General features: G+C 34.6%; 3 protein-coding genes across 4 annotated transcripts; 1 reads left to right on the top strand and 2 right to left on the bottom strand.

Annotated features, from left to right (window-relative positions):
- Nucleotide 1: 1 nt before the first annotated feature.
- Nucleotides 2-2,141, top strand: LOC130645919 (testis-expressed protein 36-like). Its single transcript, XM_057452044.1, has 5 exons — nt 2-239; nt 697-727; nt 925-1,008; nt 1,214-1,291; nt 1,671-2,141. Exons 1-5 carry the CDS (start codon nt 121-123, stop codon nt 2,031-2,033), a joined length of 675 nt encoding a protein of 224 aa, XP_057308027.1. The 5' UTR covers nt 2-120; the 3' UTR covers nt 2,034-2,141.
- Nucleotides 2,142-2,156: 15 nt separating this feature from the next.
- LOC130644354 (E3 ubiquitin-protein ligase KCMF1-like) lies at nt 2,157-5,591 on the bottom strand. 2 transcript variants are annotated; one of them, XM_057449918.1, is made up of 7 exons: nt 5,539-5,591; nt 5,281-5,448; nt 4,996-5,144; nt 4,558-4,647; nt 4,101-4,403; nt 3,895-4,016; nt 2,157-3,037 (listed from the first exon to the last, which is right to left on the bottom strand). In XM_057449918.1, exons 1-7 carry the CDS (start codon nt 5,552-5,554, stop codon nt 2,629-2,631), a joined length of 1,257 nt encoding a protein of 418 aa, XP_057305901.1. In that variant the 5' UTR covers nt 5,555-5,591; the 3' UTR covers nt 2,157-2,628. The 2 variants fall into 2 exon arrangements, with proteins under 2 accessions (XP_057305901.1, XP_057305900.1); XM_057449917.1 differs by having other exon boundaries at nt 4,543-4,647.
- Nucleotides 5,592-14,175: 8,584 nt separating this feature from the next.
- LOC130644357 (protein FAM136A-like) lies at nt 14,176-17,824 on the bottom strand. The gene is made up of 3 exons (XM_057449923.1): nt 17,681-17,824; nt 16,488-16,628; nt 14,176-14,444 (listed from the first exon to the last, which is right to left on the bottom strand). The coding sequence occupies exons 1-3, from the start codon at nt 17,765-17,767 to the stop codon at nt 14,241-14,243; spliced, it is 432 nt and encodes a 143-aa protein (XP_057305906.1). The 5' UTR covers nt 17,768-17,824; the 3' UTR covers nt 14,176-14,240.
- Between the last annotated feature and the right edge of the window lie 541 nt (nt 17,825-18,365).

Here is an 18,365-nt window from a genome sequence, read left to right on the forward strand (position 1 = left end):
TTGGTGTCACGTGGTTTACGTTGAATAGATCCCGCGTGTTGCATTATTCCCGCACTGCATTTGTTTTGTTCGTCTTGTAGTTTTTCTAAAAATGAATAAACAGTATAATTTGACGTCGTCATGTATGACGTCAGAAATATACAAGGCCGAGAGGAGAATCATTCTTCACTGTTTAAAATGGGCAAAGGAAGGAAATTTGTTCCTAATCAAAACAGAGATGGTGATTGGGTAAGAACTAAGTAGCAAAACAGTTGAAGTATACAACGTGCTCTCTATAATGTCATGTCCGAATTATATCCCATGAAAGACGAATCAAGTTGCAGTAATTCACGTGCAGATAAAAGTACAACACATTAAATTAGTCGTAAATATTGATTATGACGGGCGACGTAATAATCATGATGACATTTTCTGTTCTGTCGTTTCTCATCTCTTTTCCAGGTCTTCCTGATAGTTGTCAGTACAAGAGGTCTGGCCGGTAAAATTATCTACCTCTTTGTAAGGATTTACACTAAAAATATCTTTTGTGTTATATAGTGGCGAAATCTAAAATTTTCAGAAGAATTATTTGGCTTACATTTACTTTATTTGGCTAAAGTCTTAGCAACACTTATCCAACAGTCGATTAAAGAACCATTATCCGACGATTAAAAGCAATAATTAATGACGTGTTAAGTGCCCTGAGCCATTTCTTAGTCTTGCAATTTGTGTATTATCGAATTGTTTAGTAAAAAATGCCTTGGGATCAGGGTCGCTTTTTCTTCCTGGTCAATATTGTTAAGCGATATTTACAACAACAATTTATAAACAATGACACGTTATGTTGTAAATTGCGAAAAAAATAGTAACCTCGACCTTTTCACCTCTCATACTCGATTGAGAAATTAGTTTTTTAAATATATGATCCAACAGCTTCTATTTTAGTATAAATTCAAAACAAAAACGAAAACGACGGACGATCTGAAAGAACCTGTCAAATTTCCCGTTATATTTCAAAAGAAAATCAAGGTATGATAACTTAATCTTTTTCAACAACGGAGGAGAGTAGCTCTGTCTTCAGTCCCGAAATGTTGTAATGCAAAGGGCCCTGTGTACGAGCTTGGTAGATGATGTTTTATTGTTCAACCTTCTCCTCAACCTTTTTTGCGACCAGACGCTTACAACTCAAATGTTAATTAACTTTGTTAATTCAAACACTATATTATCTTTACAGAATAATTCAAAAGAATACCCCTTCTCTACACACGACAATCGAAATTCATTACAAGATAAAGGAGAATATTTTGGAAACGTAAGTTCTCCATACTTCAGATAGAAGTTTACGCACGTACTGTTATGGTTTTACATTTTCGCGCCCCGTGTAATGTCTCTTTACGATATGACTTAGGTCTTAGGTATTGTCAACAATACTAGATTCGAATTAACCATTTTTACTTACTTCAACAACATACACGAACAAATTGAATTATTGTTAGAGCCTTTCTATTTTGAAATTAATGATTTCGCAGTTTTAATTCGACCAAATTTCCACCGCGCGAAAATTAACTAAACGCGGAAATCAAGCGAGATGAGTTAACCACTATTTCTATGTTCTTTCCTATCAATTATCGCTCTGTTAAATTAATTTTTTCTTCCAATAAACTGCTCTTATTTTTCAATCATGTTTGCAGGGTTTGGGAAAGCGTATCGTTGCAGAACGAAGTCAGCATATCTCCAACATACAACCACATCATTCTACCCAATCCAATACGGGATCCACATACCAAGCGTCCTATCAACGTAAAGAAGGAGAACCATGTCGATTCCGACGATACCCAAGGCAGTATTCTTCTCCGTTTTTAGAAAAAACAGAACCGTCAACGACGACAACAAAATGGTGGCGACAAAACGAACCAGAATACATCACAGGACTGCACGTGCTCGCGTTGACGCAGGAACCACACTCAAAACCCAATAAATGGAGATATTCATTCGGTCCCGGCATCTTTTCCTTGATAGCAACAAAACCATGCAAACATAAATTAGAAAAATAGTTTTCTCATATATTTTAACTATAATAAATTGCTATTAATATCGATTTGGAAGGATTTTGTGACTCCAAGGTTTCACATCTGAGGGTGACAAAAAATACGGAATATTATTACAAGACATCATCATTATTTAGAAAGCTTCTTCAGCACTGGCATGCTTTATTCGCATATTAATTTACAAGGACTTGAATAACTTAACATTCACTTTCGTACAAAAATACATAGAATACTTCTAGAATTCTGGGTAACAAAAGTTCATCCCAAAGAACAAACAAACAGATTTTTACGGTTTTTTAAAGAAAAATACAAAATTTAAATTATCAGGTTTAATGCAGATAGTTGTCGTGACACAAGGCTATTCAGCTTCTATTTTTCTCTGTAGCTACATTATAAGGTAAATTCAAGTGGTTATAACGTATCCAGTGAACTAAAGTCTTTAATGATAATATTCTCGTTCTTCTTCACGGACAGCATATTGATTATAAAATTTGTGAAGACTAACGAGTGGGCATACTGATTGCTTACTAAAAGAATTTTAACACAATATTGTCAGCTCTAAGTAAACATGGTTGAAATTTCGTTATTTTTACTCATGTTACTAAGATACTGACGTATGATGATTGCCGTCGTTTTCGTCCGATACAAACGTCACTTCTGTACCGGAACATTGTTTAGTCAACAATAAATTACCCGTAGTCACTAATTGTGTCGTGTTACATGACACTGGCATATCAGCACTTGCACCATTAATAATGCAAACGTCAGCATCTGTCTGTAGATGACTCTCAACCAACGTTTGCTCGTTAATTTCATCGTTCGAAACAACACTTTTAATAATTTTCTGTCTCTTAGGTACAACACTCTCGTCTTTCTTAGAATCTAGAGAAACCTTTCCTAATTCTGGAGTCAACAGGGAGTAGACAAGTTCCGTAGTAAACTGTTCTCGTTCACATCTCTCTTCTCTAGTCTTCTTGGTTTCCTCCTTTGTCGAATTTTGCACAAAATACCTAAAAGAAACAGGATAAATGCATAGTAAAAAGAATACTTTGAAGGATCAAGCAACATGTTGTTCGTTAGTCCGTGGAAAATTCTACAGGTATCTCCCGTCGTTCATAATTCCTGCATCTGTATTTCACACACCCTTGCCTGCCTGTTAGCATGAAGTAATAAAATTTTATTCAGATTATAGGTGTGATTATGATGGCTTTTGGATTATAAATCCCCCGGTTTTTAAATTGACTTGGACAGGGAGTATTATAATTTACTTTCTCACATAATATTACATCATTCTAAGTTAATAACTTCTTCTCATACTAGCATAGCAATAATCATAAATTTTGTTACAGATTTCTAAAATCGTGTTTTAGGGGGTTCGGAATAAATATTTGTCTTATTTAACAATTCAGGCAAAATCGCTAAATTAAATTTTCCCACTTGCTTTTAACATCATTACATATTACAGCTTACAAAAAATTTGATGTCAATACCGTAAATGGCTGAATAATCCCGTTCATTAGAAGTTTAAATATTAAAAATACTCCTATTGTATAGCGTTTCCCACCTACCGTCGTAAAGGGGGATTTTCACGAAGCGAATTGAACAGCGAATTCGACGGCGAATTGTATCTGAGCATGCGCAGTTTTGTTTGTTTTGATTTTGCATACTCAGATACAATTCGCCGTCGAATTCGCCGCTCAATTCGCTTCGTGAAAATCCCCCTTAAGAGGGACGTTTAAAGAAAGAGAGACCGAGGTTTACATAATTTGAACAATGGCTGGAAGTACAGCACGTTAAACACAATGAGGTTCACGAAATCTTCTAGAATTATCTAAAAAAATATCTGTTTATTTCAAACTATACTTACTCATTGAGTAGATATTTACTTTGATCTGTTGGTGCAGCATCTGTCTTCTTATTTGAAGTGGCTGCTGGCGGAGTTGGTTGCTTCCTTGGTAATCTTTCTAATCGTTCACGTGCTTGTTGAACCTGTTATATATACAACAGATACAAGTTTTAAAACAGACGAACAGGTGAGGACAACATGAGTGTATAATAATGCGAAACACACACCTGTTGTCGTTCAAATTGTAGCTGTTGTTGAAGTAATTGCAACTGAGATGCGGTTGTGGCTGATGATTGCTGCTGCGATGCTCGTCGCACACCAGACAGTTGCGAGAGTAATTCCGCTATGGGATCGATATTTTCTCTTGCTGACGAAAAAATGGCTCCTCCACCCATGGCAGCCGCACTGATAGCTGAAGAAGTTGATGTAACGCTTGCGGAGAGATGCTGAGCACTCCTCCGAGACCTCGGTGGTGGTATATTTCGAACGGGGTGAAATATACGACGGATATTTCTGCTTAAAGGTTCATCCTAAAATAAGGTTTTTATTTAAAACGAAAATAATAGAAGATATACGTATTGAAAAATATAATGGTCAGAAAATGTAACAAATTAATTCTTAGAAAGAGCAAATAAACCAAAAATGGGAACAACTAAATATGTATATTACCATAGGATCTCTTACCAAACGATGTTCAGATGACAAATGATTGTTTAAATTGTCGGTCACGTGATTTGGGTCGCCACCAGGTAGGGCAGCACATATTGGGCAAATCTAATAGAATTGTAGATAGCATAAACATTCACAACGAGAAAAAATATTTAAAAAAATAATTTTTTCCCTGTTGTGACTCATTTTATCCACAGTACATGTTCCTACCACTATATGCACACAGAATGCCGTGTTGGATTAAAGGAACCTTTTTTTATTTTATTTTTTAACTCAAAACAAATGATCAGCTGTCAAAATTTCCCTAACTTTACTCCCTTTCTAGCAGTTTTTCTTCTATCCTTTCAGTCAACAGAGAAATCTGTCTGAAAAAGTTTTCTTAATATTTCTTGGGCTGTAACTTCTAATAAATCTGTTCGTATAAGATAAAAACACTGTTCAAATGTTACTTACCACTTCAGTTGAAGTATTGGCATGTTCAGCAGCTACATGCTCAAGTAGTACGTTCTCACTTAGTCCTAACTTTCCACAGTGAGGGCAAACAAATGAATATGAAGAAGGCTGATCATACTGTGCGTTAGATTCACCGCCATAGAATAATTCTAAAAAGAAATTACACTTATAAAGATTATCTGAAATTTGCTACACAACTAACAGTGAGTGCCTGGGTAAGCAAAATAGCAGAGCAGAAATATGGGCAAATGTCAATACGAATTTAAATAAATAATAAAAACATACCAAAATCTGATCTAGTAATTATGCACTGCATTGGATGTCCCAGGGTATGACGTGTTGTAGTTGTACCAGTATCATGACAGGATGAACATAAATCATAATCAAAGCAAATTAAACATTTGTATCTCTTCCCATGAAAGTTACTTTTGTTGCACGAATCACAGCTCACCCCTGGAACAGAAATAAACAATATCGAAAGAAATTCAAAAATTGTGAAACAAATTTAAAATAATACAGAAATCAAATAAATTAAAAGTATACCTTCATGCCGAGACATTTCCTGTTTTACAAAATCAATTAATATTAGTTTTAATCTAAAATCAAGATCTAATTTAAATGGCTAAAAGAAAACAATTTTATGCAGGAGTTGTGATTAATAATTTCAAAATCTTTCATGGCAATACCTGTTACAAAAAACATGTCAATGCAAATGTTTTTAATGGTAGTTGCTGTGACAAGCATTTTATGCAGGACATTAATGCACTTATATTACAGTTACAGTTTTTAGCTCTTAAACAGTTTTTCCTATCAACTTTTACACTCTAGTAGGCTTTTATACTAAAATCTAATCTACTGCTGTAGTTTTTCACACATTTGGTCACCAAGGGAAGAATGGGTGTTACATATATATATACTGTTTAGTATATACTACATTTTTGTTTTCATGGTCTTAAGTGCAAATTTTTTTATAAAAATAATGCTATATTTTAAAAATTAATTTTTTAAAAATAGCACATGTCAAAACTATAAAAAAAGTAACTAAACAGCATTTTTCTCTTGTATACAAAAGTAAATGATGTATTATAAAACTTAATGTGAACAAAATGTGAAGGTCATGCAAACACATGCTGCGTCGCATGGAACTGCGTTTTCAGTGTGATGTTAGCTTTAGATTTTATCAAGTTCTCCAAAAAGATCCTTTTTTAAAAAAAAGAAGCATGGTAAGTTTTTTGAATCATTAAACATGCAAGTATCAATTTTAAAACAAATTTGAATGTAAATACACAAAAAGGAGTAAAAACCTAAAATAAACCAGCCTTAAAAGATTGGAAGTCAGTGTGCAAAAGTCATAGAAGTGAAATATTGATCTGTTAGTGAGTTTGGAAATAAAATGAAAGTAATATATTCACATCATTATAAGAACACAAAAGGAACTAGAAAGCCTGGTGGCTAAACAAACAAAAATACCAAATTTATTGACTCTTAATTCTTTATAGAGAAAACAGACTTATAAGAAACGGCTTTTACAAAAAAGTACAGCAGAAACGGGTGTTGTATTTGCATAATTTTTATGCCCATTAATTTAACTAGGGTGACATCCATTTATCAACAAGGTTAAAATTACTGATTAAAGAAAATGTAAAATTGCATCATAATTCATGCAGCATATTACATTTAAAAATCCTGATATGTGCATATTTTAACATGGAAAAGACCTTTAACAGTTAACAAAAAATTGCTAGAAGTCAAACATTAACAGACCTATATTATCCATGTTAAGAATATTGTCTATATTTTATGGGAACATATAGTAAATGGGCAGCTGAAGTCTCCTCCTTTTCTTCATCCCCATCTCCTTATTTTTTCAACTATGACGTCAGTGGTATCATTCCTCTGAGGGTTCACGGTCAAGATATTTTATTTCATTCATTCATTTTTTGTATAATAAATTTTATTGTTTAAGATCTTGACCGATTAGAAAGGAATGATATGAGAATGGTTAGGTGGATGTGTAACGCCAGTCTGAGAGACAAAAAGAGTTCAGATGAGCTAAGAAGCAGGCTAAGTATCTGTAGAATTAAAGATGTTATCCAGATAAGAAGATTGAATTGGCTGGGGCACTGGGGAAGAATGGAGGGGGATAATTGGGTAAGAAAGTGTAGAGACTTGATAGTTCCTGGGGCAAAGCCCAGAGGCGGACCAAGAAAGACTTGGCAGGAGGCTATAAGGACAGACTTGATACAGAGGAAGTTGAGTTTAGATCTAACACAGTCTAGATCAGATTGGAAGAGGGTCATTAATATACCCGTCCAACCCATGCTAGCATGGAAAACGGACGTTAAGATGATGATGATGATGATGATGATGATGATGAAAATATGTAAGTATATTATATTCGTTTTAATCTAAATTGTAATTGTTAATTGTAAATATTTTTGTGGTTAGGGATTTCGGGAATTGGTACTGTTATAGCCACAAACTTTTTCTATTATCTGCTTCCTTTATACATCAAGTTTTTTGGGAAGATATATTTTATGTATTTTTTTTAACTACTCCTTTGTTAACAATTTAACTTATAAACGTCAAAATTTGTGTACTGTGCTTATTCCTGATAAAGACTCGCAAGAGCTGAAATATATTGAATAAACATGTATGTGTCTCATTCACTGTTTTTATTATATTATTTGAATCAGCAAGAGATAGACGTGTATCTAGGGCCTGGATGTTAACAAAACCAATGTTAAAAAAGACCTTTTCCTAAAAAAATTTTTTGCATGAGATAGCATCAGAAGGGGCCAAGAAAAAAAGTTTGAAAATATGCAACACTGGGTAAACCTTACAGAATGTACAATCAGCAATCTCTGATTGGTCGAGAATGTCAATAATTATTTAAAAAGACAAGGATTGCCAATCTAAGACAAACTACGCCAAATATTAGATTAGATTTATTGGGTAACTGTGACCATACAACAAACTTAAATTTGACAGTGAAAAAAGTAAAACAGAAGGAGGTTATGTTTGTCATTTAGGCATGAATAAGATTCTGTTTGAACACTTTATGTACATGATACTAAAGAGAATTAAACATAATACGGAAACACATAAACAATTCCGAGAGGTAAAATTCTTTGTTTAGCTCTATTAAATTTATTTATTTATTCATACTTTATTAAAACAAAAGAAAGCAATCAAAAGCTATCTGACTCGCTGTTTTAACTGTTTTAAAATTCGAACTAGTACCACAGAGCGTTAACTATCTCTCCTATTATCCAATATCAATATAAAAATGTGAGTCTAGAAAAAGTTTGGCTTCTGGGACTATGTTAAATTTGGCATACAGATTGTAAAAAAAATTTAACCTAGCCAGCTAAACAAAAATGAAACCACTTTCACTTTGTTGCGACATGACAATACACACCTCAATGAAAGAAGATAATAGCGGAGAAAAAACAATCCCTATAAATCTATAAATAAGCAATGTGGTCCTTCTTTTTTTGCCTGTCTGGATACAAGTGCATTATACAGATCCCTTTATATTATTAAAGTAAAAAAATGTTAGGGTCCCTCAACACCCCTGCCTAATGGTCTCAAAATAATGTAAACTGTGGGAAAAATTGAGATGTAATTGACCCTAATTTGTTTTAATGATTTCTATGAATGTTGATTTCTGTCCCTATGTAAATGCGAACATATCTCTATGTAAATGTCACAGCAAAATTCGCCTATAGAAAGTTTTGCTGTGTTTTTACAGGATTCTTGCACATACGTGGAAAAACTCAGAAAAATCAACAGGCAGAAAAATAAAGATCTTAGGTGAAGAAAGTCAAATTATGGTTAAAAACTTTTGTACTGTGGCTACTAGCATCTTTTCACCAATATATGTTCTAACTCTAAACTACATACAAGCTATATATATTTTAACTTCAAGATCAAAAGATACCTCTACCTGAAAATAAAGTGTAGAATGGATTTGCCTACGACTTACTTGCATAAGAGGTTTGGGGATTATAAACAAGGGTCGCTATATGAAACTTGCCTAAATAACTAAAAGCTTTTTCATTTTTATATTTTTAGCTTTTTAGAAATACTTTCCTATTCTGCTTTGCAAAGCTAAACTTGCATTGATATTGATGGATATTTATTCACTTAGCACGGTTTGAATTTCACATAATATTGCCTTTCGTTAAGTATGCTCTGCTTGGATTATGTATGGCAGCCTGCCCCGTTTAAAAACAGGGCAGAAAATACATAATCAGGGCAACATAACCAGGACAGGCAGGCTTGTGTAAGACAGTTAAAAAATATTATTTGGCACTTATGTAAGACAGTTAAAATATTATTCACTCATAGAACGAACATAATCAGGGCAGGCTATGTGCAACACTTTTACGTTATTCCTCGCTTATAGAGCGAACATAATCAGGGCCAACAGGCTTTTATATCATTCGTTATCACATCTGGCACCCAAATAGCGCTTGTGGCAAAGTTGTTGTTGTTCTCAAATGAAACGAAACTTCGTGGAAACGAAATTTTGGGGTTCCAAATTTTAGTAACTTTTCACTAAACTTAATTCCTGGAAAACAAATTATTTAGGTCATCCTTAGAATTCAATTCCTGCAAAAAATAAAAATGAGCCTACCACCCATCCGCAAAATCTACTTTCGTGAAATTTAGTTATACACTTCAAAGTATACTATGCTGAAATGTACTCACAAGAGGTGTTTATATTTAAAATTACGTTGAGATTTTTTTGCTCTGCCTAGTTTTCAATGTTGTTTTATCCTGCAAGGAAAAATTGTGTCAAGACTTAATGGTGTTCCAGCTTACAGAAAAAAAAAGCACAAATCCATCATACTATAATCCGTCAAAGTTTCATTCACAAATGTTTAAGGAAAAGCCAATATTACAGGTTGCCTGGCCAGCCATTCAGCATTCCTAATCTGGTCACGACAACATAATAATTGGGGCAAAAAACATAATGGGATCTTGCGTACATAATCTGGCTGTCCTGTTTAATAAACAGGTCATTTTCACAATCTAGGCAGAACAAGGACAAGCACGGACTATTTGTTCTGCCATAAACAGCTTATCAAAAAGTAAAAAAGAAACTAATCAAAATAGGCAAACAAGTCTTTGTTGTCAGTAGAAACAAAAAATGCGTAACTATGTGTAAAGCTTCCTTTTGGGGTACAGAAATCTCTGACATTTATTTCAGCCCTCCTTCAAATAGCTGGAGCACTCACTGACACGGAGTCACGGAGATCGTTGGCTTTAAAAGACATGTCAGAGGGTTAAAGGGGCACAGGGCAAAGGGCAAAAGACTATTCCATTAATAAGTTCAGTATAGAATGGGTTTGACAATAAGGAAAACACATGACAAAGACAGTTTCAAGACTTCAGCTAGCTACCTACAATTTTTATCTAATATTTTCCAGTATCTCAGCCATTTCAAGACGGGCGCAAGCGCAGTGAAACAGTAAATAATGCACGGTTGATGATGGAGAGTATCTCGCTTGAATCTCGCTTGCGCTCTCCTCCCTTTAAAAAAGGTTTAAGTTTTTCACGGCAGTAAAAATAATAATAATAATAATAAATATTTAAAGTGGCTAGCCCAGAAAATCACAAAAACCTATAGTTAGTGGATTGTTTCCACTGGGGGCCACTAATTTTTCCATTTTATTACAGACACTTAACATACGTGAAAAAAATTATTTCCAGTTTACAACATGCCAGAAATTTGCATCCAAATCCATTCACCGAGCTAACAAACACAAAAAATGGCGTTTTTTGCACGTTTTAGGTCAAGTTTGTTACTATAAATGCGACTAATCCACAATGTAAAGAGAAAATAATTAAGATTTCTGCTCCAGCAAACGATCTTGCCAAAGCGTACATGGTTTAGTTCAGTTACTTTCAGGGCAGAAACTTTTGCGGGCATTACCTTTCGTTTGTCAAAAAAACCGCGAAACATTTGACCAAAACTTTCGCGTTTGGCGATTTTTGAAACAAATTTCGCGGGAAAAACTTTCGCGAATTCAAAATAAGGTTCATATTCGCGTGAAAAAACTTTCGCGAATGGGCAAAATCCAAGAAAAAAAATTTATTCGTTAAATCACATCTAAGTTCTTTACCGTAATCAAAAATGTATAAAATATACAAGTTTAGGCTAAGTAAATTTAATTATCTGCCTCTCCCCATTCTAAGCCAGTATCGTCATCACTTTCTTGAATCTTGCTTCCACATAACGCTTCAAATTCCTCCACTGTGACATCACAAATTGCTAAGAGATAGCTATCATCAGATTGCTCAATATCATTACTCAGCATCGGAAAGGATCAATCGATGGCATTTTGCTTGAACCGAGTTCTAAGGCATAAAAAATACCAGCACTTTTCCATTAACTATCGATAATTTCTTTCCCTTTCGGCGTGCTCAAGTGGTTATAGAATTCCACAATCCAACCGGCGTGAACAGGTTTAAGTTTGGACAACTGTAACCCTACTTGGACGTCATCAATCTCCTACTGGAACGTATTTCACCGGAGTTTGATCGATATTTAAAATTAAGGCAGATGGTATGTTGTACTGTTTTACTTTTGATACAACGTCATGGAGATATAGCAACTCTATCTCTTTTCGAGCCCCATCAGGTATGTCCACCTTTGTGATGTTTTTCTCCGCTTGACAAAATTTATTCAGGAAAACAGGCTTTTTGCCCAACGCGATGAGTCGATGTCAACTTGACCGACAGCATGAGGATACTTACTCATCAGAGCTTTGGCTGTTGCATTTGCTACTGTTGTATTGACTCAGTGATAGAAGATATTTTCTCACCATCTCATCATGACCTGCACATCTAACGTGCCAATTTCCGAAGTTGTAGGCTCTTGCGATGTCTCTATAATAATGAAAAGAACTTCATCAATTAAAGGTTTTAAAAATGTTTTAAGTAGAAAGTTTCTTGCTTTTATCTTACACAAGAATTTTTGAATACTGTAATCTCGAAAATCACATATATACTCACCATTTTCTTCGTTCTCTGACTTTGCAAGCTTTGTTGAGAAATTTCATATTCTTGATTGTTTGCCTCTTTTTGCCTCTTAGCTTCAATCTGCATCTTTCTTAAAAACGACATGATGATGGATATTGACAGAGCTCTCTATCAAACACCCTGTAAGTTTGTTTACATAATCCCAGAACTTGTTTTTGAAAGCTCTCTACTCATATCTTCTCCATCGCAGATTAAAATCAATACATTTCCGTCTGATGCAATCAAAAATATTTATTGTACAATGGAGTGTTTTTTTTTTCTGTTTTCGCGAATAATCGAATGTTTTTATTTTGAATCATCCAATCGAATTTTCTTTAGAAATGAATAAAATTAAAAAAAAATCGAACTTAGATACTAAAATCTTCTTCATCAATATGGAAAAACATACATTTACTGCTGCTGTAAGAGGATATCATTATATCGACGATTTTGGCAAGAGAACGAAAAACTTATTTGTCTTCACGAGCCTGGAAACGCCTTCGATAGATTTGCTATAAAGACAGTGAGCGAAAATGGAGAAACTGTTGGACACTTGCCAAAAGAGATTTCAAGAATAACAAAGTATTTCTTAGATCGAGGTGCGTCTATGTCTTTTACACGCTTTTTTCAGAACATTATCGCCCTTCTCCCTTAGTACAAGGAGGACTTGAAATAGAATGTCAAGCTGTGATCGAAACACGAGCTACCATTCTTCAAGCGAAATTAACATCACGTTATTTAGATCTAGTTAAGGATCTCTACACGGAACCAACAGAAGACATAGCGGTTGGAAATCTGTTCAATTTCGTCATGACGTTGCCGCCTACAGTCGTTACACCGCAAACCCCGGCAAAAGAAAGAAAAAGTCTGCATCCACAAGCACTGTTTCAAATAATCGGGACATCCGAGAAATTCTCGCAGCTCCAAAGAAGAAAAAAACACCAAGTGTTATTGTAGTTGACGACGATTAAAGTAGAAATAAATCATTACTTTTGAAAACTGCCCCGTTTTTATGATTTTTTTTATGGTGAAAAAACTTTCGCGTTTTAAAAAATATCCATGATTTCGCGTAAAAAACTTTCGCGTTTTGATGATTTAGAATTTCCAAAGGCATAAACTTTCGCGAAAAAGACCAAAAAACGCGAAAGTTAATGCCCGCGAAAGTTTCTGCCCCTAAAGTACCCTTACACATGAATGCGAAGTATTTTACAGACTGTCTGTTTTACACATTTCTCATTTAAAAACAATGAAAAAAGGGTGTGATCTCACAGTGATGCTTAATATTGAAACTCCAATCATATATACAAATATAAAAAATAAAAAAGTACAACAAGTTTGTCAAAATATATCTGCAAATAATACTTTCAAAAGCTGGGCACTTTTATGGAATTATCATAAAACTACAAAATTTGCAGGTTAGTCACCCGTTACTATGACGTCACAGTGGGATAAATTGTAACAAAAATTACCGCCGTATCTGACTATAGTCATACCAACGGGGCCAGACAAAATAGCTTTCTCAGTCGAACATATTTATTTTAAGGGCTAAATAATTCATAGCGTAGGGGCATTGTAGTTCATTTTTAAGCCCTGCTTTAGCAGCATTATTTGGAATGTTTCAAGCCTTCAGTAGAATTTTACCCTGCATTATTTTAGACGGTTTATCTCCGATAAACAGTGTACAATCTGCGTAAATCGTAAAACCTAGCGAAGATATGCCTTAAAGCTTGCTTCCGACCAACCATCTTAAAAGCGCTAACACCAATGTTAAGCGTCGAGGTTTTTTTAAAATTTTTCAAATAAAAACACGGTTAAAACGTCTTAAACATCATTAAGTCGAATTTTTAATGTTTTACAAAAGTACCACAAAGCTTCACGTGTTTACTTTACGCGTTTAAATATTAATGTTAGTCTTATCAATGAGGTTTAAAGGGTTTTTTTTGAAAAAGTCCAGTGGGGCTAAGTTTGGGGGAATTAATTGCCGGTTTTAAATTGCATTTAACACCATCAGTTCGTTCATTAACCCGACTGTACAAACTTCAGTCATTATATTTTGTGCGGACAAATGTTGGACGTGAAAATACTGGCAATCTATGATATAGTTCATTTCATTAGAAAATTCCTTCGACAAGTAAAACATGATAAAAATTTTGTTTAAATGTGTTCTAAAAATATATTCTAATTCAGTTTCCAAGCCTAACTTTCTAGTATCGTTAAGTAGTATTTTGAAATTGTTTTAAACTTTCGTTTATTCGCATCATCATTTTCGGCAAAAGTTCGATATGAGTGTCGCAACATTTTACGATACAACTATCAAGTTCTCCTTGAAGTTTCGAACTATCGGCAGCCGTGGTATTCACAGTTATTTTGTCTTGTACATGATCTTGACATTGCTGTGCACAGCGACTTAGTCGATCCTATAAATATAAAGTTGTCCTGGTAAGATGAAAACAGCGACTTAGTCGATCCTATAAATATAAAGTTGTCCTGGTAAGATGAAAAATACTAATCAGCTTATTATCAATGTTAAAAGATAATAAAATATTAAAACGGCATTTTTGTGTAAATTTATTTTAATGGCAGATCTCGCTTTTAGCTATTCGTCAAAAATATTTACTTTTACACACAAGAATATTGTAACTTTATTTTTCATCTCATTTGCTTTTATTTAACTTTTGGGGGAATAGTGGTTAAAAGTGGCGGGAAAATCGCATACATGAGTCTCATCTTTGTACATCTTTATCAAAAACTTGTACCACTGCACAGAGCTTAAAAAGTTGATAATAAATGGTATTGTTGTCTTTACTTGTTGCAGAGTGATAGTCTATTTCTATGCTGCTTATATCAGCTGCAGGCTCATAGTTGCTAGGATGGGGTACCCTAAAACTTACTTTATTTCTATCGAAAATTTTGAATAAATACGTAAATTATATTTTGGTAAAAGATGATTTAAACAGTTCGTTTTTTATTTTCCCCTTTTGGCCTTTCAAGTATACCAAATAATATTTAGTTTTACGTCTGTCCATGCAATTCTTTCTATTGGCCCCTTAAGACGGTGAATTATTCGATAAATTATTTATCTCGTGTACTTAAAATAGAATACTTAACGGAATAGTTGGTAGTGTATGTACCAAAAATTAATAAATAAATTTTACTAAAAATAGTTTAGCTATGAATAAAATCGAAACGTTTTGATTTTATTTAGCAATAGTTTAGCAAAGATCAAGGGATTCCGACATCCGATAGTACACGTGGCTCCAAACTAAGCAACTTATACAGAATTATCATGCTGTAAATATCCACTTTTGAAGTGAAAGTAGACAGTTATGAGATAGATAGATAGATGTGCATATTTTACATGGCTAGCCTCACAAATATCGAGGGATATACCCTGTCTATTATTTCCAGGAGGGGCCATGGCGTAGATGGAGAGTCCTAGAGTATTTAATGCTCATTTTGAGCTACGCAGACCCAATTAGAGCCCGCGCTCTACTAGACAACTCCCGGCAACATCCAACGGCCCACACAGTGTGCCATCTTCCCAATTTCCCTCACATGGCTTGGGTTAACCCGGGGCTATGATAACATTCACTCGCCCATGTTGAATCGCCGTCAAGAGGAATCGAACCCCGGTCTCCCGCACAGAGTACGAGAGCTATAACCACTAATCTACGGCGCCACATAACCACTAATCTACGGCGCCACATGACAAAATGAATTAGGCTTTAACGTAACAAACTCAACAGATGAGGAATAATTTATTAAATAACTCATAGTGTATTTGAACGTAAATTATTACAATATTTTTCTGTTAACATATTTAGTAACTTTACGCGAATAATTAATCGTCTAAAAGGGCCCTTAAAAACAACACAACAATAGTAAATACATGAAAGGGTGGTTACGAAAGAGAACCAATTTAACATAATGTAGGCAAGGTCACACAAAATAAACAAGTTTCTTATAAATTGAGATTGTGTCCTAAAAATAACATACCTATATGGTAGGTCAAGTTGTGGGCGAGTTACCTTCTTTCTTATACCCATTTTTTATGCGTTGAATACATCTGTTGGCATAATACGTGACATAAAACTTAATATTTTTAATATTTTCACGGTTCGAGTGAGGGATTTGTTTAACGTGTTATTATTGAGTGAGAAACTTAGACACCATGCATGAATTGTATAGTGTTAAGGGAAGTTAAATAAAAAATTAGGATGTATTTTTAACCACGACAAACATTTTGTGTGCCGAAAGAAAAACAACGTGTCTGTCGACATGTTTGTTTTTTGTATATACCTGAATGTGCGTGTATATGATTTGTCTGACACAGTATTTAGGCTAAATTTTCAAAAGTCAATATATGGACACCTATGGATGTGTTCTCAGGTACCTACTTTCTTGTTATAGGTATAGATTAACTTAAGAACCTGAAAAGCATGTAAGAAACCAGTGCTCACCTGAAATTGATTTAATTCTCTGCTGATTGTTTGTTGTGCGTGCTGAGAAGGTTGAAATGCACCATGCATGCACTGCTCTAGTTGTTCTTTTGAGCTAATCTGATTTTGGCAACATCTTGCGCTTTCGGTATGTGCTCGATACTAAACAGAAAACATATTTTACCTTTACTAGCAGACTTTAAAATTTTAATAATCTTGTTGCAGCACCAATGGTAATTTTGGATGAATTGTTGAGACTAAAGCAGGCCTGTCTAAATTTTTTTTAAAATTCGTAACTGTGTTGCTCATGTTACATGGTTTAACTTTGTTCTGGGAGTCTTCAGACTGGCCCATGTTGTGGCTGTTTCTAAAAAGTGTCAATAGTTAGGCCTGTTCCTTTTTTTGGTACAATATTTGAAAGCACAAGTCCTTTGTCAATAGTTGGGCCTGTCCCATCTTATGAAACAGTCTTTTAAAAGCATGGGAATTGTTTCTTAACAGTTAGGCCTGTCCCATGTTATGACACATTTTCTCAAATTGAAAGAGTCCTTTTTATGTACAGTTGAGTTTGTCCCATCCGATGACAGTTTTTAAAAGCGGGAGATTCCTTTGTCAATAATTGGGCCTGGACCAACTTAGAAGAATTTGCATACATTTGTCCAAAGTTGAGCAGGGCCCGTCAATAGATGGGCTATCACAACTGCGAATGCACCTAACCGTCTCTTGACGAACCAACCCGTCGTTTGACAGACCGTCCCGTCTAAAGACGGGCCAGTCCAGCCTCCAGAGTTGGGCCTGTGTCCGTAATTGGGTCAGAACAAAAGTGGTTAAGGTTATGTTGTCTGGGTTATCTTCAAAAAAATAAAACAAAGCCATTACTTAGTTGTAAGGCCGTCTGCATGTAACCCTCTTAGGCCACCAGGTTGTAAGTTACTGTGGTAAATCGATTGAGTACTAAACATATCAAGGGTATCTATTAAAACAACATGTAACTTGAAAGAAATCGCAACATGTTTATTCATCCACAGTTCTCTTAGCTTTTAAAAGAATTATCCCTCCCCTCCCCTCCCCCCTCTAATTAAAACATTATTAGCTAGCAAGCAAAAAAGCTGAAAATGCACAGACCAAAAACATAACTGGCAGCTAGAACAAGAAGTGACTAAGAAATATGATTGCAAAGTTTTTAAAGTGTAAGCAACATCTTAAAAACCTACCAAAAGTGGTCTAAGTTTTTCCTTTTCTAACTTATCTAATGAATCTTCCAGAGCACGTTGCACTCTCGTCTGCGCTTCGGCTGCCATATTTAATCACTTGATTGGCCTGGAAACAAAGTTGCTGGCTGCATAGGGGTTCAGGCCGGCGCGGAGGAGACGTACATACACTACTCTTTGTATTTTTTAGTACCGAAATAAAAATTGTGACGCCCATCGACTAAAGTCACCCGTCGACTGAATTAGATAGACCATAACCATCATACTATGGATAATATTTCACATAACCCTAAGCATAATCTCATCATAACAGATGTATATTTACACAACTATAATATACTCTTTATTACTACGTATAGATAGATTATTTTTCCGTACATAAGCTGTAATCAACGTAATATGGCATAATATGTTGCATAACTGTAAAAAAACTCTTTATTACTACATATAGAGGCATATTTTCCATGTAGATAGGCCATAACCAACGTAATATGGAATAATATTTCATATAACGCTAAGAGTATTCTTTATTGCTACATAACAAATGCATATTTTCCAGTAGATAGGCCATAACCAACGTAATATGGCGTAATATGTCGCATAACTGTGATAATACTCTTTATTACTACATATGCATAGTTTTCTCATTATGACATCACGGCAAATGTTGTACTAATATTACACACTA

This window comes from Hydractinia symbiolongicarpus, chromosome 5, assembly GCF_029227915.1.
Source record: "Hydractinia symbiolongicarpus strain clone_291-10 chromosome 5, HSymV2.1, whole genome shotgun sequence".
Taxonomy (NCBI): Eukaryota; Metazoa; Cnidaria; class Hydrozoa; order Anthoathecata; family Hydractiniidae; genus Hydractinia; species Hydractinia symbiolongicarpus.